Source organism: Microcaecilia unicolor, chromosome 1 (assembly GCF_901765095.1).
Source record: "Microcaecilia unicolor chromosome 1, aMicUni1.1, whole genome shotgun sequence".
Classification (NCBI taxonomy): domain Eukaryota; kingdom Metazoa; phylum Chordata; class Amphibia; order Gymnophiona; family Siphonopidae; genus Microcaecilia; species Microcaecilia unicolor.
This window is the reverse complement of record NC_044031.1, coordinates 44875333-44902698: the sequence shown is the minus strand read 5'-3', so window position 1 is coordinate 44902698 and position 27366 is coordinate 44875333. Positions and strand designations below refer to the sequence as shown.

At 46.3% G+C, this 27366-nt stretch overlaps 1 protein-coding gene across 2 annotated transcripts in view; it reads right to left on the bottom strand.

Moving 5' to 3' along the window:
- SCAP (SREBF chaperone) overlaps positions 1-27366 on the bottom strand; it is a 252892-nt gene that overhangs the window by 107051 nt on the left and 118475 nt on the right. For both annotated transcript variants that reach the window (XR_003941472.1, XM_030196685.1), the window contains exons 2-4: positions 24641-24859; positions 18400-18529; positions 7022-7179 (exon numbers count right to left, since the gene is read on the bottom strand). Coding sequence is in view for 1 of the 2 variants with exons in the window: in XM_030196685.1 (XP_030052545.1) it covers positions 7022-7179; positions 18400-18529; positions 24641-24762 (410 nt within the window). In the remaining variant the exon portion in view is untranslated. The remainder of the gene's footprint in view (positions 1-7021; positions 7180-18399; positions 18530-24640; positions 24860-27366) is intronic.

Here is a 27366-nt window from a genome sequence, read left to right as displayed (position 1 = left end):
CAATAAAATCACACAGAAAACATGAAAGCTGTATTAACTCAGCAATAAAATCACACACCACTAAGGACAGCACATCTAATGCACGTAAAGGTTAATGATCTACCCCTAGTGGATTAACCCCTTACTAAATTAACTAAAGTTTTAAAAAGTTTCCCAAGCCATCCATGGAAGATCCAAGACCGTGCACATAGGTCAATGCTTACAGTAATGACATTTACCGATTGTCCACCTGTTTTCCGTCTTCTCCCTCATTAATCACATTAGTGCCCAATTTCTTCTACTGCAGTGGTTCCTAGACCTATCCTCAGAGTCCTCCCCCCCCCCCCCCCCCAACAATGGTCAGGATATCCAGAGTGAATATGTTTGAGATCTACACAAAATGGGAAAAGCGTGTTTGACTCTCTCATAAAAATTCATTATAGATACCTTAAAAACCTAACTAGCCGGATACCCGGAGAACAGGTTTGGCAACCACTGCTCTCGAGTTACGTGGTTAGTCTGAATGCAGTCCCCTCACAACAGAGGCTGAGAATGAGAGAGTGAGAATAATGGATGTCAGATACTACCAACATTCAGTATTAGCAATGATCAAAATACATTAGTGGTTTTTTTTGTGTGTGTGTGTGGGGGGGGGGGGGGGGGGGGTTAGCTGTCTTCAAAATTCATTCATTTAGTAAACCAAGTGATGGGTACTGGGCACATTGCATTGGAAAGTAACAAATACACACGGCCAATGTGCTACTAACAGCATCAGCAAGCAGCCAGCACTGCTGGCAGCTTGGGCCCCCTGATGGATTCCGTATTTCATCAAATGGCAACTGATCTTGTATTGTGTGCAAGATTAGTATATCTAAAAATAATGACTATCAAGCGCATACAGCAAAGGCTATTTAAAACAGTACTTTTCCATTTAGTTAATGGAAAAGGAAGGCAGTTGAACTGCTGAGTCACAAGGTAAAATTATGTATAATCATACCTGATAATTTTCTTTCCATTAATCATAGCTGATCAATCCATAGACTGGTGGGTTGTGTCCATCTACCAGCAGGTGGAGATAGAGAGCAAACTTTTGCCTCCCTATATGTGGTCATGTGCTGCCGGAAACTCCTCAGTATGTCGATATCAAAGCTCCATCCGCAGGACTCAGCACTTAGAGAATTACACCCACGAAGGGACACTCTGCCCAGCTCACCACCGCCGAAACGGGGGAGGGGAATTAACCCAGCTCATCCCCACACAAGATGGGGGAGGGGAATCCGTCCAGCTCATCCCCGCGGAGCGGGGGAGGGACACCACACCCGCCGATGCGGGGGGATCTGGCTTATCCTGCAACCGCAACCGCGGGAGGAGCTGACTGACCCTAACACCGCCGAAGCGGGAGGGGTACAAAGCTGCCCTACAGCCGCACGAAGCGGGAGGGAGTGCCGGCAGAATTTATGTCTCAATCCAGCCCCGTAAAACGGAGGGGAGAGGAATGCAGCAGCTCACTGTAACACAAACTCGTCTCAACTCTTGAAGAATCCAAGTGAAAGAAGAACTTGAACACAAAGTCCTCCTGAAGTAACTGAAGGCTAAACTTGAACCTAAAATTCAACCAGAATATAAACAGTACAGATATCTGGGAGGGGCTATGGATTGATCAGCTATGATTAATGGAAAGAAAATTATCAGGTATGATTATACATAATTTTACCTTCCATATCATCAAGCTGATCAATCCATAGACTGGTGGGATGTACCGAAGCAGTACTCACCCAGGGCGGGACATAGAAATCCCTGACCTCAACACTGAAGCTCCAAACCGGGCCTCCGCCCGTGCAGCCACAGTCAAACGGTAATGCTTGGAGAATGTATGAGCCGAAGCCCAAGTTGCCGCCTTGCATATCTCTTCCAAGGAGACGGATCCGGCCTCTGCCATCGAGGCCGCCTGAGCTCTCGTGGAGTGAGCCTTCAGCTGGATAGGCGGCACCTTCCCCGCGGCCACATAAGCCGCTGCAATGGCTTCCCTGACCCATCTTGCCACTGTAGGCTTAGCAGCCTGCAGACCCTTACGAGGACCTGCAAACAGGACAAACAGATGATCCGATTTCCGGAAATCATTGGTCACTTCCAAGTATCTGATGATGACTCGTCTCACATCCAGATATTTAAGAGCAGAGTACTCCTCTGGGTAGTCCTCCCTACGAAAGGAAGGGAGACAGAGCTGCTGATTCACATGGAAGCGAGAACCAATCTTGGGCAGGAAGGAAGGCACTGTGCGAATAGTCACTCCTGCCTCAGTGAACTGCAGAAAAGGCTCTCGACATGAGAGCGCCTGGAGCTCGGAAACTCTTCTGGCTGAAGTGATAGCCACCAAAAAGACTGCTTTCAACGTCAGGTCTTTCAGAGATGCCCTCGACAAGGGTTCCAAAGGCGGCTTCTGCAATGCTCTTAGCACCAGGTTGAGATTCCACGCAGGCACCACTGAGTGCAGAGGAGGGCGCAGGTGATTAACTCCCTTGAGAAAGCGCACCACATCTGGCTGCGAAGCCAGGGAAACACCCTTCAGGCGGCCCCTGAAGCAAGCCAGAGCCGCTACCTGGACTTTAAGGGAACTGAGCGACAGGCCTTTCTCCAGACCTTCTTGCAGGAACGCCAACACTGAAGAAATTGGAGCAGTGAAGGGAGAAAGTGAGCCTGCTTCACACCATGCTGCAAAGATACGCCAAACCCTGGCGTAAGCAGTAGAAGTAGAGCGCTTCCTCGCTCTCAGCATAGTGGCGATGACCTTGTCTGAGAAGCCCTTCTTCCTCAGACGCTGCCGCTCAATAGCCAGGCCGTAAGACCAAAGGGAGAGGGATCCTCCATCACCACGGGACCCTGATGTAACAGGCCCTGCTCCACTGACAGCCGCAGAGGATCGTCGACTGAGAGCCTGAACAAGTCCGCATACCAGGGACGTCTGGGCCAATCCGGACCCACCAGGATTACCCTGCCGGGATGCTTTGCCACCCGGTCTAGCACCCTGCCCAACATGGGCCAGGGCGGGAACACATAGAGGAGCTCTTGTGTCGGCCACTGTTGGAGAAGAGCATCTACTCCCAGGGATCGAGGGTCCCGTCCTCTGCTGAAAAAGCGCGGCACTTGGCCATTGGCCGATGACGCCATCAGATCTAGGCTCGGCTGGCCCCAGCGCTTCGTGATGTCCAAGAACGCCTGAGCAGATAGTTGCCACTCTCCGGGCTCCAAGGTATGGCGACTGAGAAAGTCCGCCTTGACATTCATGACTCCGGCAATGTGGGCCGCTGAAAGCTGCTCCAGGTTCGCTTCCGCCCACTGGCAAAGACTCATAGCCTCCTTGGCTAGAGGGGCGCTCTTGGTACCTCCCTGGCGGTTGATATAGGCCACAGCCGTGGCATTGTCCGACAGGACCCGTACAGGCTTCAACACCAGTACCGGGATGAACTCCAATAACACCAACCGAATGGCTCTGAGTTCCAGGAGGTTGATAGACCACTTGCCTCTGCAGGAGACTAGAGCCCCTGCGCTGTCCTTCCCAAGCAGTGGGCTCCCCAGCCCATCAAAGAGGCGTCTGTCGTGACGACAATCCACTCCGGGGTCACCAGAGGCAATCCTGCAGACAACTTGTCTGTCTGCGTCCACCAGCTCAGCGCCTTGCGCACTGCTGGGTCCACGGGAAGGCGCACAGCATAATCCTCCGACATCGGAGTCCAGCGCAGCAGCAGAGATAGCTGTAGTGGTCTCATATGAGCCCTGGCCCAGGGCACTACTTCCATCGTGGCCGTCATAGAGCCCAACAGCTGCACGTAGTCCCAAGCCCGAATAGGAGAGGCTACTAGGAACTAGTCCACCTGAGCCTGAAGCTTGACAATCCGATTGTCTGGCAGGAACACTCTGCCCACTTGAGTGTCGAATCGAACTTCCAGATACACCAGGGACTGAGTCGGGCGCAGCTGGCTCTTCTTCCAGTTGATGATCCATCCCAGGGAGCTCAAAAGAGCAATTACCCGGTCCATAGCTTTGCCGCACTCTGCATAAGAGGGGGCTCGGATCAACCAGTCGTCCAGATAAGGATGGACTTGTACTCCTTCCTTTAGCAGGAAGGCCGCTATGACCCCCATTACTTTGGAAAAGGTCCGCGGAGCAGTAGCCAACCCGAAAGGGAGGGCTCTGAACTGGAAGTGTCGTCTCAGGACTGTAAAACGCAGAAAGCGTTGGAGAGGAGGCCAGATGGGAATATGCAGGTACGCTTCCTTGATGTCCAAGGAAGCCAAGAACTCTCCTGCCTTCACTGCCGCTATAACAGAGCGGAGAGTCTCCATGCGAAAGTGCCTCACTTCCAGGCCCGATTGACCCCTTTGAGGTCGAGGATAGGCCGGACAGAACCTCCTTTCTTTGGAACCACAAAGGAAATGGAGTAACGTCCCTTGCCAATCTGATTTTTTGGCACCGGAACGACCGCACCCCGGCGGATCAGGTTGTCCAAGGTCTGCTGCACTACCACAGCTTAACCGGAGACTTGCAGGGAGAGAGTACAAACCCGTCTCTTAAGGGTTGGCAGAACTCTAGCTTGTAGCCGTCTCTGATGACTTCCAGCACCCACGCGTCTGAAGTTATAGTGGTCCACTCGCCCAGAAACGAGGACAGCCGTCCTCCAATCTGCACTGGGGCGTGGACCAAGGCCCCGTCATTGGGTACGAGACCCTGGGGGAGGACCGGAGGGAGCACCTCCGGGACGGCGGTCTCTGCGAAAGGAATGCTGCTTGGGGGAGAAATTCCTCTTGAAGGAAGAGGGGGCAGAGGAACCCGACTTGCCCGGGCGGTACCGATGGGCTTCCTGCAACCGTCCTCTGGAGGTATCGGGACGAGTACTAACCCGAGCCCTGACCTCTGGTAATTTCTTGCCCTTAGACGTGCCGAGATCGGTCACGATTTTGTCCAGCTCGACCCCAAAGAGCAGCTTGCCTTTAAAAGGCAATCTAGCCAGGCGGGATTTAGAGGCGTGGTCAGCAGACCAATGTTTCAGCCAAAGCCACCGCCGCGCAGAGACTGTCTGAGCCATGCCTTTAGCTGAGGCTCTCCAGACATCATACAGCAAGTCTGCCAAATAGGCTAAGCCCGATTCCAGGGCCGGCCAATCAGCCCTCAAGGAATGATCCGAGGGGGAAGCCCGCTGCACCATAGTCCGGCACGCCCTGGCCACATAGGAGCCGCAAACTGAGGCCTGCAAACTTAAAGCAGCTGCCTCAAAGGACGACCTTAAGGCCGCCTCCAATCTTCTGTCTTGGGCGTCCTTTAGGGCCGTGCCACCTTCCACCGGCAACGCCGTTTTCTTAGTCACCGCAGTGATTAAAGAATCCACGGTAGGCCACAGATAGGCCTCACGTTCACTCACAGCCAAAGGATAGAGGCGGGACATAGCCCTAGCCACTTTAAGGCTCGTTTCCGGGACATCCCATTGAGCCGCAATTAAGGTGTGCATGGCATCATGCACGTGGAAGGTTCTAGGCGGGCGCTTCGTCCCCAGCATAATGGCAGAGCCAACAGGGGCTGAGGGAGAGACGTCCTCCGGAGAGGAAATCTTCAAAGTGTCCATGGCCTGTAACAACAGGTTGGGCAAATCCTCTGGGCTAAAAAGCCGCGCTGCAGAGGGGTCATCCGCTCCAGCCGAGCGGGGATCTATCTCCTCCAAGGAATCCGCAAAGGATCGTTGGGAGACCTCAGACACGCTGCCCTCATCTACATCGGAGGAGACAAAAGTCCTCCAAGGCCTGGAAATCAACCCGAGGGCGTTTACCTCTGGGAACCTCAACCTCTTTATCAGAAGAGGGAGCAGGGGCAGCGTTTTGCATGAGGAAAGCCTGATGCAGCAGCAAAACAAACTCGGGGGAGAAACCCCCCAGACTGTGCACTTCCGCAGCCTGGGCAACAGCCCTAGACGCACTCTCAACCGGCGCTCGCAATAGCGGGGGAGAGACATGCTGCGCATCCAAAATGGCGTCCGGCGCGAAACTCCGTGAAGGAGCCGCGCGGGAAGAACGGCGCTTAACTTTAGCCGCTTTTGTGCCGTCGCCCAAATTAAGGGCGTTCATGGCATTAATGTCTCCAACCTCAAGGGCGGCCCCGAAGAAGCCGTCCGAGCCGCGTGGCCGGCCAAGATGGCGGAGGCGAGGAGCGGGGGATGGGCGTTTATGGCGGGAAAAAACCGCCACGCCGGAGGAACGACCGGGACATTCATCGGTCACTAAACTATCACCCATCAAGGGCGAATCAGGTTGTAAAACTCCCGCATCCCCTCTAGAAGCGCTCCAGCGATCCGGGGAGCGACCCTTTGCGCCCTCGCCCTCCGACGCCATTGCCACGAGGAGAAGAATCGGGGAACCCCCTGCCCGCTATAAAAAGGTAAAATTACCTGCTTGCCGCTCCGAGCTGTAACGAACTGGTGTCCCAGTGAGTAGCTGCAATGAACGTTTAAAGAAACGTCGAATTAAACGCCTTTAAAGACGTTTAAAAATATTTTTTTTTTTTTTTTTTTTTTTTTTTAAACGGAGCCAGCGGGAGGGGGGAGAAAAGGAGGGACCTGGCACCACCAGGTTTGCACTTGCTCAAAAGAGCCCTCAACCCCAGGCCTCAACAAAACCTAAGGATTAGGCTTGGAGGCCTAGCCAGAGCTGCTGCTGTGTGTGACCACCACCTGCTGAGATAGAGAACATACTGAGGAGTTTCCGGCAGCACATGACCACATATAGGGAGGCAAAAGTTTGCTCTCTATCTCCACCTGCTGGTAGATGGACACAACCCACCAGTCTATGGATTGATCAGCTTGATGATATGGAAAGGTAGAATGTCAAGGCAAGTATCACTCAAACCTAGTTAAGAAGAAAAAGAAAAATGTATATGGTACCCACTGCTTTAAAAACAAAACAAATATTGAAATAGAAATCATTAGGTGAACATATGCAACCAAATCATGCAGTCCCATTTCTCCTTGCTCTGGAAAATAATGAGACTTGCTCAATACCTCTCTCTCAGTACGTGGTTTCTGATCTCCTCCACAAGCTGGAACACACGTGAAAGTGGTGAGCGAAACACGTCAACAGCAAGGAAGTTCTTGTGCCAGGGAGAGACAACTGCTTTCACAAAGATCTGCTGGATGTATGCCACTGGAGGACCCACATACTGTCAAAAAAAGATGAGAGGAAAAGAAGGTCTTATGTTGGGCTGTGTTTTCCATTTTTTTTTTTTTTTTATTTATTAACTATAATCAGCTCCGACAGATAGCCAGGAAATCTCTCTCCTTAACAGCTTATCCCAGAAATGATAGAAGAGAAACTGCAAGAGCCTGCTGCACCTTACATAAGTACATAAGTAATGCCACACTGGGAAGACCAAGGGTCCATCGAGCCCAGCATCCTGCCAATCCAGGCCAATGGTACCTGGCAAGCTTCCCAAACGTACAAATATTCTATACATGTTATTCCCGGAATTGTGGATTTTTTCCAAGTCCATTTAGTAGTGGTTTATGGACTTGTCCTTTAGGAAACCGTCTAACCCCTTTTTAAACTCTGTCAAGCTAATTGCCTCCACCACGTTCTCCGGCAACGAATTCCAGAGTTTAATTATGAGTTGGGTGAAGAAAATTTTTCTGATTTGTTTTAAATTTACTACACTGTAGTTTTATCGCATGCCCCCTAGTCCTAGTATTTTTGGAAAGCGTGAACAGACGCTTCACATCCACCAGTTCCACTCCACTCATTATTTTATATACCTCTATCATGTCTCCCCTCAGCAGTCTCTCCTCCGAGCTGAAAACCCCTGGCCTCCTTAGTCTTTCTTCATAGGGAAGTCGTCTCATCCCCGCTATCATTTTAGTTGCCCTTCGCTGCACCTTTTCCATTTCTGCTATATCTTTCTTGAGATGCGGCAACCAGAATTGAACACAATACTCAAGTTGCGGTCGCACCATGGAGCGATATAACGGCATTATAACATCCTCACACCTGTTTTCCCTACCTTTCCTAATAATACCCAACATTCTATTTGCTTTCCTAGCCGCAGCAGCACACTGAGCAGAAGGTTTCAGTATATTATCGACGACGACACCCAGATCCCTTTCTTGGTCCGTGACTCCTAACGTGGAACCTTGCATGACGTAGCAATAATTCGGGTTCTTTTTTCCCCACATGCATCACTTTGCACTTGCTCACATTAAACGTCATCTGCAATTTAGCCGCCCAATCTCCCAGTCTCGTAATCCATGGCCTAGCTCCAGGCTACATGACTTGATCAACTTACCAATTAGAAACACAATTAAATCAGAAAGAACTTACCTGAAGCTTCACGTCACAAAATGTAAGGGACTGAAGTACAAAACAACTATGGAACGGATTGCCAAAAGACCTGAAAACCACGAACAATTACTTAAACTTCAGAAAAAAATCTAAAGGCACACCCTACAGAACCAACGAACTCCCAAACACCGAAATACATCATAATTAAACTAGGAAACTGACAACAACACAGAACTTTCGCTGCACGATCCCACCACATGCAACCTGCATAGGGCAAACCACACTAGCTCTATTTAATCATACTATATGCTCGGCATCTGTTCACTCCATAGTCTATAACCACCTCTCCAGAACTATGTAAGTCACAATGAGCCTACAAATATGTGGGAAATGTGGGATACAAACGTAACATAACTAAAAATTAATGGAAGCGCTTTTAAAACAGACAATAGTACAGTTTTTGGAATCCAATGGATTACAGGACCCAAGGCAACATGGCTTCACTAGAGGCAGGTCTTGTCAAACAATCCAATTAATTTCTTTGACTACGTGACCACAGAGTTGGATCAAGGGAGAGTGCTCGATAGGGAAAGGGAAAGGGAAAGGGGATGGGACTTGATATATTTCCTGTGCTTACAATCACAGGCTCTTATTTTATACCTGGGCAATGGAGGGTTAAGTGACTTGCCTAGAGTCACAAGGAGCTACAGTGAGAACTGAACACAGTTCACAAGGAAAAGAAAAGTCTTCAACAATTTCCTAAACTCAGAATAGTATTCCATATGCCTTAAAGAAGATGGGAGAGAATTCCAACTGAAAGCTGCTTAAGACAGTAAGGACTGGAGAAAATGCAAAGCCTTCACTTTATGAACAGAGGGAAAGTCTAACAAAAAAAAAATATTTCAAGTGGCTCTACCATGATTCCTATTAAAAAAATGCAAAATGGTCAGATAGCCCAGGGAATCCCCACGAAAAGCCTTAAAGGTCAGAACCAGGACTTTAAATTGTAATCTGGCCTCCACTGGCAACCAGTGTAATTGTAACATTAAAGGATCAGGTAAAAACTCTTTAAAAAAAAAAATCAGGGCAGGGGATGTTTTTGGTCTATAATTGTCAGGCTTTCTAGGCAGAACCTGGGTTCGTGAGCCCTTGGGCGACTGCCGAGAAGCGGCAGGCAAAACCACTCCACACCAGAGACAAGGCAGACCTCTGGCAGGGACAGCTAGACTTCACCTGCACTTGACCACCATTCCCCAGGGGTTGAGCCTCCAAGGTGCAGGTGGCCAGCAGGACTTACCGGACAGGGCAGGAACTGGAAACCAACTAGGCTGAACAGGGTAGGACTAAGGGTCAGAGGGGAAAGGAATATACATGGACAGCAAGGCAGGAAACTGGGCTAGGACTCACAGACAGGCAATACTACACTAGGCAGGAAATGGACAGGCTTAAGGGTCAGGACTGAAAGCTGCAAAGCAGCCACTAAGAAAGGAAACACAGACAGGTAAGAGACAGAACTGAAAGCTGCCAGGCAGCCACTAAACAAGAAACACAGACAACCAAGAACTAGACAGAGAAATACAAACAAGAGACAATACTGGGAAACAAGCAATACAAAACAAGATAAACTACACAAAGACTAGAATCAGGCAAGAATCTCAGACAATAAACTGGACTAGGCAGAAGTGCACAGAGCACACCAGCATACCAGGGACCTTAATCGATGCAAAGGCACACACAGAAGTTTCTAGGTGATTAATAAAGCCCATCAGCACCTGCGGCTCAAGCTGCAGCAATCTCAAGGCAACGATGGGTACTGTTCAGGCACAAACAAGAAAGACAAGTCTGGCAGCCTGGAAGATCCGGGTCGGACTGGGCTGAAGCCTGGAATGGGTAGGGACAGCAAGACAGTCTATGGCAGCCACTGGTTCTGGTCACCAGAGGGCGAGGGGAGCACAAACCAAGAAGCAGGCAGAAAGCATACTGAAGAATACACAGGTGCAGCACAGTGGCGCAATCAGAGCCATGCTGGAAGCAACCAGCACACAGAGACAGAGCTAAGTCAGGCAACACACACAGGTGCAGAATAGTGGAGTAATAAGAGCCACGCTGGAAGCAGCCAGCACAAAGACACAGAACTAACTCAGAAAAGACAGACAGAAGCCAGCTCAGAAGCTGACCCCCAGAAATAAGTTAAGTCTGAGAGGGGTCACGACCACAGACGTGACGACAATGCTCGAGCAGACTGCTAGGAAAAGTTGTGTAATTTCATATTTACACTTTTAGAACTGTGGTAAATCCGTAACATAGCCTTCCCTGCTGTTCCCTATTCACTGAAACTCTATTTCAAGAAGATCAGATGATCTACATCATCAGTTACAGTTTGCCTATGAATCTGTTTTTATTTAATTATGTTTAAGAGATCAGTTTTAGCTACATACATTTCATTTTATGAATAAGTTTCTTTAATAATTTGTACTGAGATATGTAGTTATTGTTTTCTAAACTTTTGTGAGTAAGTTAATGCTGATGTTTACGTGTTTTAAATTTATGCTGTTCACAGTCAAGAGATTTTGAAGATGAAGTAGTTAAAAACAAACAAAAAAAATTCTGTGATACACAGTTATACTCACTGTTTTTTCTTCTCTTTCAAATTGTAACTGTCTTTTCCTACTATACTAATACTTTTATATTATACTAGTAAAAAAGGCCCGTTTCTGACACAAATGAAACGGGCACTAGCAAGGTTTTCCTCGGTGTGTGTATGTTTGAGATTGTGTGTGAGAGTGACTCTGTGAGAGAGACAGAGTGAGTGTGTGACAGAGAGAAAGTGAGACTGGGTGTGAGTGTGGCTGTGAGAGAGAGCGTGTGTGTGAGAATGAGAGAGTGTGTGCCAAGGGCCCCCCCCTCCCTACCAGTTCCAAGGCCGTCGTCCCCCTCCCTCCCTCTCTTCAAGTGCGAGGGTCATCCCCTCCCTCCCTCCGAGTGCCAGGGTCATCCCCTCCCTCTGAGTTTCAGGGTCTCCCTCCCAGACCTATGCACTACATGACACGAAGACTCGAACCTTAGAGTGAAACAGAAAATGACGCTCTACAGTTTCCAAAGAGTTGCAACATTTCTGCAGATGGCAAGAGGACCTAGAATAAAGGCAGCATGGTTGGTTTCTGGGTTAGTCTAGTTGAATGCACGGAAATAAAGGTCAATGTAGAAACCTTTCTTTTCCTGTGAGGAGGCCTGAACAGGAAATTCCACGCACAGCGCCATCACTGCGGACGTCAGAACAGAAAGGCCTCTTCCACCACACCTCGCCATTACTCCTGAACCCCAGCTACAAAGAAACTCCCCGACCCCGGCCGCGCATCTGTGTAGGACCCATCACCTGGCTCAGCCCTGCCCCCAGGGGGTGTGGATTCTCGGTCGCTGCCCCATCCCCTCCTCCATCACACGGCGATTCGGAGACACCTCCCACCCCCTCCATCCGGATGAGTGCATTCATTGCTGATGCAGAGGCACTCGTGGTCACCTCACCTTGGAGCAAAGGCGGGAATTGGGAGGTGCCGCTCCGTCCCCTTTGGCTGAGAGGGGTGGGATTCCCGTACCTCTCGCTCTGGAGGTGGAGATTCGGAGGCACCGCCCAGCCTGTCCCGCAGCGGTAGGGGTTAGGGCGGCACCTGCTGACGTCAGCCTGTGTTACGAAGCCTAGCAGACCAACTCCGAAGAAGTCACGAACACAGGCAGCAAGACCAATAGAACGCTGGCGGACAGAATTATTATATAGGATGTTATAAGCCACTTGGGTTTGTCCAATGAGCAGGAGAGCAAGAAACAAACTTGAAACATGGTCTCTCATTCTCTAGTCATTCAAAAGAAAAAAGCAATCAGAATTGGTAGACATGGTCTGCCTCTAGAAAAATTATGCTGCCTCAGATTTAGCAATGCAGTATGTAGTTCACTGTCCTTTTCATCGGTAGAGCTTCCGTTGATTTTCCCCACCACCAAGGGAAAGGGGAAAGGGAATGGGACTTGATATACCGCTTTTCTGTGTTTTTTTGCAACTATATCCAAAGCGGTTTACATATTATACAGTGGTGGAAATAAGTATTTGATCCCTTGCTGATTTTGTAAGTTTGCCCACTGACAAAGACATGAGCAGCCCATAATTGAAGGGTAGGTTATTGGTAACAGTGAGAGATAGCACATCACAAATTAAATCCGTAAAATCACATTGTGGAAAGTATATGAATTTATTTGCATTCTGCAGAGGGAAATAAGTATTTGATCCCCCACCAACCAGTAAGAGATCTGGCCCCTACAGACCAGGTAGATGCTCCAAATCAACTCGTTACCTGCATGACAGACAGCTGTCGGCAATGGTCACCTGTATGAAAGACACCTGTCCACAGACTCAGTGAATCAGTCAGACTCTAACCTCTACAAAATGGCCAAGAGCAAGGAGCTGTCTAAGGATGTCAGGGACAAGATCATACACCTGCACAAGGCTGGAATGGGCTACAAAACCATCAGTAAGACGCTGGGCGAGAAGGAGACAACTGTTGGTGCCATAGTAAGAAAATGGAAGAAGTACAAAATGACTGTCAATCGACAAAGATCTGGGGCTCCACGCAAAATCTCACCTCGTGGGGTATCCTTGATCATGAGGAAGGTTAGAAATCAGCCTACAACTACAAGGGGGGAACTTGTCAATGATCTCAAGGCAGCTGGGACCACTGTCACCACGAAAACCATTGGTAACACATTACGACATAACGGATTGCAATCCTGCAGTGCCCGCAAGGTCCCCCTGCTCCGGAAGGCACATGTGACGGCCCGTCTGAAGTTTGCCAGTGAACACCTGGATGATGCCGAGAGTGATTGGGAGAAGGTGCTGTGGTCAGATGAGACAAAAATTGAGCTCTTTGGCATGAACTCAACTCGCCGTGTTTGGAGGAAGAGAAATGCTGCCTATGACCCAAAGAACACCGTCCCCACTGTCAAGCATGGAGGTGGAAATGTTATGTTTTGGGGGTGTTTCTCTGCTAAGGGCACAGGACTACTTCATCGCATCAATGGGAGAATGGATGGGGCCATGTACCGTACAATTCTGAGTGACAACCTCCTTCCCTCCGCCAGGGCCTTAAAAATGGGTCGTGGCTGGGTCTTCCAGCACGACAATGACCCAAAACATACAGCCAAGGCAACAAAGGAGTGGCTCAGGAAGAAGCACATTAGGGTCATGGAGTGGCCTAGCCAGTCACCAGACCTTAATCCCATTGAAAACTTATGGAGGGAGCTGAAGCTGCGAGTTGCCAAGCGACAGCCCAGAACTCTTAATGATTTAGAGATGATCTGCAAAGAGGAGTGGACCAAAATTCCTCCTGACATGTGTGCAAACCTCATCATCAACTACAGAAGACGTCTGACCGCTGTGCTTGCCAACAAGGGTTTTGCCACCAAGTATTAGGTCTTGTTTGCCAGAGGGATTAAATACTTATTTCCCTCTGCAGAATGCAAATAAATTCATATACTTTCCACAATGTGATTTTCCGGATTTAATTTGTGATGTGCTATCTCTCACTGTTACCAATAACCTACCCTTCAATTATGGGCTGCTCATGTCTTTGTCAGTGGGCAAACTTACAAAATCAGCAAGGGATCAAATACTTATTTCCACCACTGTATGCATGGTACTTTATTTGTACCTGGGGCAATGGAGGGTTAAGTGACTCGCCCAGAGTCACAAGGAGATGCAGTGGGAATCAAACCCAGTTCCCCAGGAACAAAGTCCGCTGAACTAACCACTAAGCTGCTCCTCCACTCCAGTCAAGGGAAAACTAACTAGCCTACTGTTTTTAACAAGTCCTCTTATGGAGAGCAACCACAGCTGCTCTTTTCCAATACCATAGGGCCACTCCAGTCTCCAAAGATCGATTGGCGAGGTCTTTCAGCAAACCCTCCAGAACCTCTCTACGCTTCCTTAGTATAATCTGGCCCATGGCTTTGTCCATTTTCAGTATTGCTAATTCTCTTCTATAAATGATGTCATCCATACGCTGCCGCGTGTAGGTGTTCTTGGGGGCACAGTTTGGATAGTGACCACCAAAGGTTTCTTCAGTAGATATCAAGCAAATTTTTTTATCTATAGATCTCTCTCTCTCTCTCTCTCTATATATATATATATATATATATATATATATATATATATATATATATATATATATATATATATATATATATATATATATATATATATATATATACACACACGTTAGCACTTCTACTTTTTTCTTTCTTCTCTCTACACATTGCACCTTTTCACCTCTCAATCTTACAATTCCACTTCTGGCCTTCCCTCTTTTCACTACGATATTTTATACTTTGCAGCTGCTAATTTTTTTGCCCTTACTTTTTCAAGTCTCTCTTCAGAAAACCAGACCAGTTTCCTTTTCCTCTTACCTTTATTTACGAACAAAGATTTATTATTTTTAAGCCCACTATTTTTCCACTCCACCTACTCCAGACACCCTGCCAGAACCTTCTTAAAAGCACTAAAGGCAACAAACATTTCTGAACTCCAGGATATGGAGCTTTGTGCGACTCCTCTCTGCCTTGGCCACTACATAAGAACATAAATGCTGCCATACTGGGACAGACCAAAGGTCCATCAAGTCCAGGATCCTGTTGCAACAGTGGCTGATCCAGGTCACAAATACCTGGCAAGATCCCAGAATAGCAAAACAGATTTTGTTTTGCTGTTTATCCTAGAAATAAGCAGTGGATTTTTCCAAGTCCATCTTAATAATGGCTTGTGGACTTCTAAGAAATTATCCAAACCTTTTTAAAACCCAGCTATTCTAACTGCTATTACCACATTCTCTGGCAACAAATTCAAGAACTTAATTACACATTGAGTAAAGAAGTATTTTCTCCGATTTGTTTTAAATTTACTACTCAGTATCTTCATTGCGTGCCCCCTAGTCATACTATTTTTGGAAAGGGTAAAACCAGCGATTCATATCTACCCATTCCACTACACTCAGTATTTTATAGACCTACATATCTCCCCCTCAGTTGAACAGCCCTAGCTGCTTTAGCTTTTCCTTATAGGGAAGTCATCCCATCACCTATATCATTTTCATTGCCCTTCTCTGTACTTTTTCTAATTTTGCTATACCTTTTTTTAAGATGCAGTGGTCACCAATTACTATATATTTCCAGATAACTGGTAAATATCCCTAGGAGCGCTGCGTACGACTGGTAGCGCTATAGAAATGATTTGTAGTAGTACTTTCTGAATTAACACCCAGACAGTGATTGTCAAACAATGGCTCATGAAAGAGAACATCCTTTATTTTTCATTCTATTATCACTTTGCTGGATAAACTGAAAAGGTAATACCAGCAACTAAACATATTAGCAAATTAAAATGTTACAAGTTCACAAATTAACTTTGATAAGCAGATAAGAACAAGGTTAGAGAGATGCAGATCTAGCCAACTGAAGCACTCAGACCATATTAAAATTTTAAAAAAAGAAATACACTATATAGCACTGACTTCTCAGAGGTATTTTCTTACTCTGAAGAAGCCTAATCAGCAGACCCTCTCAACAAGGTTAGCCACTCCAAGCTAAAACTAGATCTTGAAAGGCAAGTTTATGATGAGCAGTAAATTAAGAGCCTACAGGAAGATTACAGTAGGCAATATTGTTTACCAGGAGCAACTGCAAAGTTCAGGTTAATTCTGTAGATTTGTACAGAGTTGAATTTTAACCATATCAGTACGTAAATTATGTATCACACATGAAGAGATTTTAGAAGCTACATCATAACCCAAGGATCACCACTATCACCAACCCTGTTCAACCTAATGATGACCCCACTAGCCAAATCCTTATCCGACCAAGGCCTTAATCCTTACATCTACACAGATGATGTCACGATATATATCCCATATAAACACAATCTAACAGAAATCACCAACGAAATCAAACTCAGCCTGAAAATCATTAACTCATGGGTGGATGCATTTCAACTAAAACTCAACGCAGAAAAAACACACTGTCTCATCCTCTCATCCCAATACAACACGAACAACCCCACCAACTTAAACACCCCAGATTATACCCTTCCTGTTTCTAACAGCCTGAAAATTCTCGGCGTTACAATTGACTGAAACCTCACGCTAGAAACCAAAGCGAAATCTACAACAAAGAAAATGTTCCACAACTTGGTTCAATGAATGGTACTAAGTCTCCTAGACTACTGCAATGGAATCTATGCAGGATGCAAAGAACACATAATAAAGAAACTCCAAACTGCCCAAAACACCGCAGCTAGACTTATATTTGGAAAAACGAGATTCGAAAGCGCCAAAACCCCTATGAGAAAAGCTGCACTGGCTCCCAATCAAAGAACGTATTGCGTTCAAAATCTGTACTCCGGTTCATAAAATCATCTACGGCGAGGCCCCGGGATACATGGCAAACCTCATAGACTTACCAACCAGAAACACAAAACAATCAACACGCACATACCTAAATCTCCACTACCCAAGCTGCAAAGGACTCAAATACAAATCAACCTATGCATCCAGCTTCTCCTATATAAGCACGCAACTATGGAACGCACTACCAAACGTCACGAAAAGAATGCACGACCCATCAAACTTCCGGAAATCATTAAAAACCAACTTGTTCAAAAAGGCATACCCTAATGATCCAACTTAAACGCCTGAACCCTGCAATACGAAATTAATACTCGAACTGGACATAACTTAATTCTTCCACCTTGATTCCCTAATGTGTTTGTCACTTATGAACTTTTACCATATCATCACTCTGCATTTGTTATACCAGAATTGGCAATCGCCATCATGGTACTATGTAAGCCACATTGAGCCTGCAAACAGGTGGGAAAATGTGGGATACAAATGCAACAAATAAATAAAATAAATGAGTAACATGGAATTGATGCTTAATTCTGTTGCCTGATGATTTGGTACTAGCTGGTGGCCCAAGTTTAATCACAATCAAAATTTTATTTTATTTATTGCATTTGTATCCCACATTATCCCACCTATTTGCAGGCTCAATGTGGCTTACACTGTTTTGTTATGACATTGTCATTCCAGAATATCAGATACAGTTAGTAGTGTGCCGAGATTAAGTAGGGAAGAAAAAGGAAGTGATTAGGCGGGTGATTGTAGAAGTGGATTTTCATAGCTGGTTGGGTTGGGAAAGTGGGTCAGTGAAGCTATTGGTTTTCGTTGTAGGCCTTGTTAAAGAAGTATGTCTTCAGAGATTTGCGAAAGTTATTTGTTTCGACAATTGATTTCAGGTCTGTGGGTAGAGCATTCCATATCTGCGTGCTCGTGTAAGAGAAGGTAGTGGCATGCATCAGCTTGTATTTTAGTCCTTTACAGCTGGGGAAGTGCAAATTGAGAAATTTGTGGGATGTTCTTGTGGCGTTTCTGGGAGGTAGGTCCACTAGGTTCAGCATGTAGATCGGGGCGTCTGCGTGAATGATTTTGTGTACTATCGTACATATCTTGAACGCAATGTGTTCCTTAAGTGGGAGCCAGTGCAGTTTCTCTCTTAGGGGTTTTGCACTTTCATATTTAGTTTTTCCAAATATGAGTCTGGTGGCAGTATTCTGGGCTGTTTGGAGTTTTTTGATAGTCTGTTCTTTGCAGCCCGCATATAGTGCGTTGCAGTAATGCAGATGTCTTATTACTATTGACTGTACCAGGGTGCGGATGATGTATCTCAGGAAGTATGGTTTTACTCTTTTGAGTTTCCACATGGTGTGGAACATCTTTTTCGTCGTGTTCTTCACCTGGGTATCGAGAGTGAGGTTTCGATCAATAGTAACTACGAGTATTTTCAGGTTTTGTGAGACTGGAAGAGAACAGTATGGTGTGATTATGGTAGAGAAGTTTTTTTGTGTTATGTTGGGAGGTGAGTACAAGACATTGTGTTTTTTCTGCGTTAAGTTTTAGTTGGAATGCATCCGCCCAGGTGTGCATGATTTGGAGGCTTTGCAAAAGTACCTACCTACTCTGTTACCTCATTAAAAAGGTCAGCTGGAAAAAGCATTAAAAGCAGTTAGCCTTACCCAATCTGGACGCTCGCTCTGGTCCCCAGGACCTCGGTGTGGCTCAGCTGAGGGTGGTGAATAATCTCTCACAGCAGTTGTGTACTCCACAGGTCCTGTTCCAGGCAATGGAAGCTTTAGCAGAGGATAACTGGGGACAAGAAGTGAGAAGAGAGACGCACTTCAGCTAACAAAGAGAATCTTCAACCCATGTAACAAACACTGTCAACCAAATATTAAAATCCAAGCTAAATCAATGGTCACAAACCCTACACTGCATCCAAACAATCAATCTATGGCTGTCTTACCTGCTGTATAAAAGGTGTGTACTAAGTGCAAATAAATCAATTTTATATACCTGATAATTTTCTATTCTTTAGACTTTAGACATCATCACTGTTCTGAACCAGAGGGTGTAATCCCTCCCCACCAGCAGATGGAGGTAGAGAAAACCGAATTCAACCAGTGACTTCACCAGTTATAATCTGTGGTGTTCTCTGGAACAATCCAGTATATATTTGCCCAAAGCAGCAGAAGGTCCTTTTAAGTAACGCGCCCAGCCCCATCATAGGAACATAAAAGAGTAGCCATACTGGGTCAGATCAGTACCCTGGTTTTCCAACAGTGGTCAAGCAAGTACCTGACAAATACCCAAATCATGGCAGCAGTGGCATTCACAGGTTATGGAGCAGCTATAAATGATGCAGCAACCTTGGCGTCATAGATGTCGGCAGCTCTTTAAGAAGTAATCGAATAGCAGCATAACAGCGCTTGAGAGAAAATGAGAAATAGCGCCAGAGGAGGCACTTCTGAGGATGCATGTGTCGGCAGCTCCTGAATAGGCATATTTGGTGAAACTGAGAGGCTCTTTGAGCCCAGCCGAGATAGGTTAAAAACCTGTTTGGTGTGTCGTTAAGAATTGTAAGTGCTATGAAACCATTGAAGTAAGCTATTACTATTGAAAGATTATTTAAATAATAAAAGCTAAATAAAATTTAGAAAATAACAGAGGTGGAGGTTTTTCAGACTGATGATGGAAAAATTCAGTAACTTTTAAATACAGCTACCAGGCTTATAAGGCACCATTATACATAATGAAGTCTTTTCTTCCACATAAATATTTAGATATTTGAAGTACGGTACAAAATAAGATTAGCTGAGCAGTAATAAAGGTGTGGGAGTCAGGGGCGTATCTGGAATCCGGCGGTAGGGGGGGCCAGAGCCAGAGAGAGGGGGCACATTTTTGCCTCCCTGCCCCGCCGCCTCTCTCCACACCCCCCCACCGTCAACCATCCCCTGCTGCTTACCTTTGCTGGCGGGGGGGCCCCAACCCCCGCCAGCCGAGGTCCGACCCGAAGTCTTCATATTTCGTCTTCCTCCGACTCCTCCGTGGCCATGCTGCAAGGAACGCTGCAGTGCTGATTCGTTGAATCCAGTTCGGAGTCTGACGTCGCAGCACGTTGTATGCGCGTACAACGTGCTGCGACGTCAGACTCCAAACTGGATTCAACGAATCAGCACTGCAGCGTTACTTCCTTGCAGCATGGCCACGGAGGAGTCGGAGGAAGACGAAATATGAAGACTTCGGGTCGGACCTCGGCTGGCGGGGGTTGGGGCCCCCCACCAGCAAAGGTAAGCAGCGGGGGAGGGTTGACGTCGGGGAGGGGGGCCAGGGCGAAATCTGCGGGGGCCCAGGCCCCTGTGGCCCCACGCAGATATGCCCCTGGTGGGAGTTAACTACCATTTACAGGAAAGAGAAAGGGGATGGGACTTGATATATTGCCTTTCTGTGGTTACAATCACAGGCATTTATTTTGTACCTGGGGCAAATGGAGGGTTAAGTGACTTGCCCAAAGTCACAAGGAGCTACAGTGGAAATTGAACGCAGTTCACCAGGATCAAAGCCCGCTGCACTAACCACTAGTGTATTTAGATTTTATCAAAGCCTTTGACACGGTTCCACATAGACAGCTAATAAATACACTGAATGCCCTCAGTAACTACGACTAGGAAACAAAGGGAAATTCTTTACCATTCAGGAACTACCTGAAGTTAAAATTATCAGATGCTTCAATACCAACAATAAAAAGACCTAATGAGACAGCATGGGCAGAGAAATTATATGGTATTTAACTTTTTAGTCTTGCAAGTGATGGAGGAATGCCATATGGTTTAGATTATTTAGAATGTCTAGCTTTTGCTAGGCTAGAGGTTAGAAAGGTCAGAGAGAAGTAATTAGTTTACCACATATGGATACCATTATGAGCCAGGCATATTGTAGTTTTAAAAGAATTAGTTTAAAATGCTGCATAGAAGAAAATAGTTAGATTTTAGAAGTTCTTGATATGTAGAATTTGTCTTATAAGGAATTTTGATTTCTGCTTATTTTAGAATATGTTTTATTCTGTGTAATTAATAAGTTTTATTTCTATGTAGAATATCTGTTCAACTCAGTGTTACTTTTCAAGTAAGACTGCAGTTGAAAAGGTCATCATCTGGTTTGAATTATCCACAGTCCTAGCTAGTTCAATGTGTGAAGCTAATAGGTGAAAGAGGTCAGAAAAAGTCAACTTACTTCCTTGATGGATTATAGCAAAATGTAGGACTGTGTGCCATTAAGCAAGACTGGCCCCTTAGCCCCTAAATGAACCCAGTTTAAGCTATGACTGGGATTATGTGAATAATAATAAAATGCCAAGAGATAGGAGCCACATTGTCTAGTGTGAGAGGCCCCAGGTCATAGGTCAGTTAGGAAATGTCTGGAACCTATGTAACTGATATTTTGAACATATGTGTAGAGATGATTGGTTCAGACAGGGTAATCAATCTATTCCTTACCATCTGGAAAGTAAGGGGGGCCAGAGGGGTTAGAACTGTATATAACTAAGAGCAGAAGCAGCTTACGTCAGAAGAGAACTGAAGAGGACAGACAGAAGCCACAAGACACAGAGAGCTGAGAAAGAGAAGAAGAGACTTAGTGCTGATGTCCTACTTTGTTTGCTGGCAAATAAAGAAGATTTCTCTCTCATTTTGGTGTGTGCTGTTTGACTCCTGAAGTACCACAGATTCTGCTAACACTAGTGGTAATTCCTGCAACACTAAGAGATTTCAGTTTTGTAACTATCAGACAACGGTGTGCCTCTGTTACCTGCTCATTCTGTTTTGACTTCCCAAAAGCTAGTCAAGCAATGTATCGAGTAATCTAATAAAAATTATCTTATTGTATTTTATTGTTGACCTATATTCAATGGACTAATATGGCAACCATATTGCTTTATTGAACTTATATCACACTACCATACATGGCAAGCTGTTTTCACTAACTGGCAGCCTGGCATTTTCATGTGGCATATACCTTGTAAATGAAATGATATCCCCTTTGATTTTTTTTTTTCAAACACAACAGAAATTGAAAAGAATTATACAGGCTGGGAATATACTGTATTTTCGCACATATAAGCTGCACCCTAGTGTAAGTCGTGAATTTTCTGACTTTGTGTAACAAAGTGCCTCTGCATAAGCCACACCTCTGTATTAGCCACCAGTTGTGTGTGCAAGGGTGTTGTGCGCCAAATGCTCATGTGTAGGTGTTAAAATGCACAGTACAGATGGTCACAAACTAAGTTTTAAACGCAGATAGTAACCAACAAATATGCGCGTGTCTAAAGAAAACTGAAAATGAAAGCACACATGTAGAAGTAGAAGAACAGGTGTCAATACTTCCATTTTTGTCTGGGCATTACCACACGAGCCACATGTGCCAGGAATGTTCCTCCCCCCACTTTCAGTTTAATAGCGCAATTTAACCGCGCATAAAATTCAGTAAACTTCACATTGCATAGTCCACTGCACGTTTATGTAAACAAGAACATGTATTAGCCACACCCTTGTATTGGCCGTGACCCCTCTAGTCAAAATGTAAGAGCAAATATAAGCTGCTGGGGGGGGGGGGGGCAGGGGGGACAAGCACCGGGGTCTCTCACCTTCTCCTGCTCCCAGGCCGCCGGCGCTGCAGTCCCCAGTCTCACTTGCCTCCCCTCGGCTCCGTCGGCAGCCCCCTTCTGTCTGCCATCGGGCCCCCTGCATTTGGAAAAGGGAGAGTCTCTAGTTGGCAGCGCGTCTGTTTGAGAGCGGCAGATCGCCTTGGGCCCTCCCTCACTGTGTTCCGTCCTTGTCTGATGTAACTTCCTGTTTCTGCGAGGGCGGGGCACAGTGAGGGAGGGCCCGGAGGGAGGCGATCTGCCTCTTTCACACGGAGCTGAGGCGCTGCCAATTTGAACGCAGGGGGCCCGGTGGCGGACGGAGAGGGGCTGTCAACAGGGCTGGGGGTGGGCGGGTGGAGACTGGGGACTGCAGCGCTGGCAGCCTGAGAGAAGGAGAGGGAGGAGACAGTGGTAGTGATGGGGGGGCTGCGCCGGTGGTGGACAAAATATTCCAAAAATTTCCCAAATTTGAATGTGGAAAAAAACATGTGAAGACAGTTTGAAAATGGGTCAGATTGGACTGAAGGTTCCAGAGAAATAAGCCCTCAAAAATGGCTCAATGCATTTCACTGTAAGAAGTAGGGTTCCAACGTCTCTACCACCGAAACTTAGATACCGTGAAACAGTTAGGGAACTGCTCCTTTTAAACTGTTCACTACCTCTCCCCCAACTATTCCCATAACTTCCCCCCCCCCCCCAACCATTCCATCAACCCCCAACAATTACCCCAAAACTCACCTCCCAAAAACTACCACTAGCCCCCCCCTACCCACACACACACACACAATACTAGCCCCTAACTTGTTCCTTCCCCTCTAAGTCAAAGATGCAAACAGAGCAACACTGCTACACAAATAAAGGGATTGGAAAAATATTCATTAGCCATGCTCTGTCTGCTTTTAGCAAAAGATGGGAAGATGAAGGCTAAAGTCAGAGTCTTAAACTATCTAAATTCTATCAGCCTCTCAGCATTTGACCTGGCAATTTGCAGTGCATGCAACAACAGAGGATTCAGGGATGGCTCTTACAGCTGGATCAGACAAGAGAGCATTCTCTAGAGAGAGGTTACTTAAGACCCAAAAACAGAGGTGCTCCTTCAATACTGTGAGCCCCTGAGGTCAACAGTGGTAAGGTAGCAGTACAGATGTAAACTCTGTCTAGGAAATTACGCCCTGAGACATTAACTTTTCTATGTAGATTGTAGAGGTCAAGCTGCAGGGAACGACATCTTTGGGGACAGCATTTCTGCAATGAACCAAGGTCCCTCCCAACTTGTAGGTAACATGAGAACCAATATTTAACACTGGAGAAAGTTTCTCATAGAACAGACAATGATGAGACAGCTACTAATATATTCAAGTGAATTAACTTCCTTTTTGCATCCTTTTACTTACATCAGGAAAAGAGGCAAATCTTTAGCTTGGTTTTGGTTTTCAGAATTTCAGATAAGAGATTTGTACCTGTAGTCGACTGGGGGAAGTTGAGGGAGCTCAAATTCAAAACTGTAGTTTCTTTCTACCATTTCTAGTTTCTTGTGAATAATTATATTGTCTTGTACAGTAGTAGTGCTCATTTTCTGTAGAGATAACATCTAGAACTCCAACTGCTGATCTGAGAAGTTTACCCTTCATACCTACAGTTAATGCCCGATGAAAGACAATCATTCCATCCTACTCATTATTTCATAGACCTCTAGCGTATCCTCTTCTCAGCTGTCTCTTCTCCATGCTGAAGAACCATCACTTATTAGACTTTCTTCACAAAATAGCTACTCCACTCTCTCTCTTATTTTTGTGTACTTCAACTTGTACAATCTACTGCTGTGACAAAGTTTGTTTTATAATATAAAACTTGTGGTTAAGTATATGGGTCTAATGGTGTACCTGACAGAGCAGGATTGGGGGAGGGTCTGGAATTAAGACTGGCCCAGGAGTTCCAAATGGGAGTCCTAACCAATATACCACATAACCTGGAGCAGACTAAAGCCATGGACAAAGACTGCCAGTCAGCTCTTGAGGCCATAACCCTAGGCTTCTGGAATCAGCTGGTGCTCAGTTAAAGTAAGTTGCTCACAGCAACTCTAAGGTTAACTTGTCCTCTTGCTATCTAACTCCATACACACAATATCTTTTGCTTCAATTCTCCATTGCTAGCCTTTACTAACACTGCTTCAGCTGTGACCTATTTTCTGATTCCAGTTCCATTGGGCAGGTTTCTGAGATGTTTGGAGCAGGCAGAGACCATTTTAAAAACTGAGACAATCATTTTTCTGTACTTACCAGCAGGCGAGAATACAAAGAGCTGTGAAAAGGATGATGGGAATTGGATAGGATGCACATAGCAACCCGTGGTTATAGAATGCCTGCGATGTCTTCACACGCAGCTTTTCAGTCAGGGTCATTCTCAGCTGCTGTCAACTGGCCGCCATCACGGAACGCATTATGTGGTTAAGCAGAGGTCATCATGAGCATATCTTTTGCAGGGCACCATCAAGAAGTCTGAGGGAAAAGAAAGCAGTAATTGGCATACTCAAATACAATAGGTTAGATTAAATACGGCTACTAGGTAAGCCTAAGCAATTTATTTTTGCCTCCTCCCCTACTCTCACAGGTTCATGCCTCCTGAGACTGCCCACTGAAGTATTGTCAGTGTCTACAGGAACTAGATTCAACCTGCCAATTTGTTTTAAAATAGACACCTGATAATTGTTTAGTCTGTATGCATAAACGAGCCCAAGAGGAAAAGCTTAAATCCTTAGGCCTTCCAATATTCACAGAATTCCAAAGTTTCTACATAAAGCACCAAGAACGAAAATCTGATTTATGGCTCTGAAACACCAACATAAACAAGAGTTTCTATAAAAGACTAAAGGGCCTATTTTCCAGGATGTGCGCTTTGAGGTGAATGTGGAAAAGGGGGGGGGGGGGGGGGGGGGGAACAGACTCCACACACTTGTTCTCCCTGACATGGCTTAATTGTTTGGTGTCCTACCCACACCAAACTAAGTTATTGCAAGCAGATGATCAAAAGCCCCGCACTGTTCCAAACAGCGCTCTCAAACAGCGCTGGAACAGCGCAGGGCTTTACCGCACCAATGATCAGAGATAATTGCATGCAAATTTAAGCACACAATTATCTCTGATCATAGGGTAGAAGTGCGGGAGAATTGTGCCTGAGAATGTGCTCAGCACAATCCTCCTGCACTTGTTTGACAGGTCTGGGCTGTCAAAAGCCCAAACCTTTCAAACACAGGAGCTGGAGTTCGGGGGGGGGGGGGGGGGGGGGGGCTGGAGGTCCTCTCCCTTATTTGGTGTATAGCCCCGCCCAACGCATCCCAGGATACACTGGGCAGGGCTAGGCGCTGCCATTTTGCAGCGTCGCAGGACAAGGAGGGAGGCAGGCTACCCTCCCTCCTCCAACACACAAGGTAGGGGAGACTGGACCACCAGGGACCCCTTGCTGGGGGACTAGGTGGGGGGGCTGGAGACCCACTGGATCTCCAGCACTCCCTGAACCTGGGGGGGCCCCGTCACTGGTAGGTTTGTTATTGGAGGGAATGGGGGCCTGCCAGCATGCAAATGCATGCTGGACAGGGTTCACCATTCCTCTCCAATGATCTGCAAACCCTAACGCCAGCTCGGAGCTGGAGTAGGGTTTGCAGCGGCTAGCAACCCAATCTTTGGCGCTGGCTGCTGATCATTGGGAATGAATATGTTTAGCCCTGTTTAGCGTGCGTTTGCATGCTAGATGCAATCAGAGCCCTCGAGGGCTCTAATCATGGGGCGTTAGCAAATGCCAGCGCTAGTATGGCGCTAACAGCCTCTAGTGCCAGTGTTTGCTTCTGATTATCCCCCCTGCTGGTGAGGGGGAGGATGGGGGAAAGGAAACCATACAGATAGTAATCACATAATCCTTTTCTTCTGAACGCTGTGTGGTTGTCTGAAAATGAGATGCTTTAGCATTCTCTGCCAGTGCAAAGTTCACACATCATCTACAACTAACAATCAGTGATTATTAGCAAGGAGAAAGGACAGACTATTCAAACTGCACTGGATGCAAATCAAATTTATGAAAACACTGCTTTGGAACTGGAAGCTCATTGCCTTATGGTCCTTTGCAAAAGCATCCTGCACTAAGCTTATAATCACTCTAGGTTGGAGGAGTAGCCTAGTGGTTAGTGCAGTGGACTTTGACCCTGGGGAACTGATTTCAATTCCCACTGCTGCTCCTTGCGACTCTGAGTTAAGTCACTTAACCCTCCATTGCCCCTGGTACAAAATAAGTACCTGAATATATGTAAACCGCTTTGAATGTAGTTGCAAAAACCTTAGAAAGGTGGTATATCAAGTCCCATTTCCCCCTTACCTATTTACAAATATTAGCATTTCAATCCTATAATTTGACAACTTTTCCACTCTATAAATAACCCCCAAGCTCATCCCAATCCCTCTCATCACTAGGAAAACACACTGGTCCCTTTTCTCATTTCATTATTTACTTGCATTTCCAAACTTGGGACAATAGTGACCTCCTCCCCCTACCCACCCCAAACACACTCTCGCCCCTGCCCTGTGCTGCAATAGAGGCTTACCTACAGCATACAGCATTCCCCTCCTGCTTTCATCCTACCACACCAACCTTTTAAAATAACACGATTAAAAGAATCTTTCTTAGTGTCTGTCTCATATTTCCTCACCTAAAAAAATCACTATTCATCTCTCCTTTAGTGATATATTCTGGTGCACCATCACCTCCTTTCATTTCCCTTGGGACTGCCGATCTACTTCATGGTCCGGGGTGGGTGGGGGGGGGGGGGGGGGGGGGGGGGAATTGCAGCCTTCTCCAAACACACTGGGAATACTGTGCACTCTCTCTGTTAACTGCTGAGGAGCCAAGCACATCCAGCATGGGGCCAAGGTAGTGCGTGCAGGATGAAAACAATCAACCAGAGGCAGAGACAGACTTCTCAGGAACACAGGAAGAGAGCAGCCCAAACACTGACATG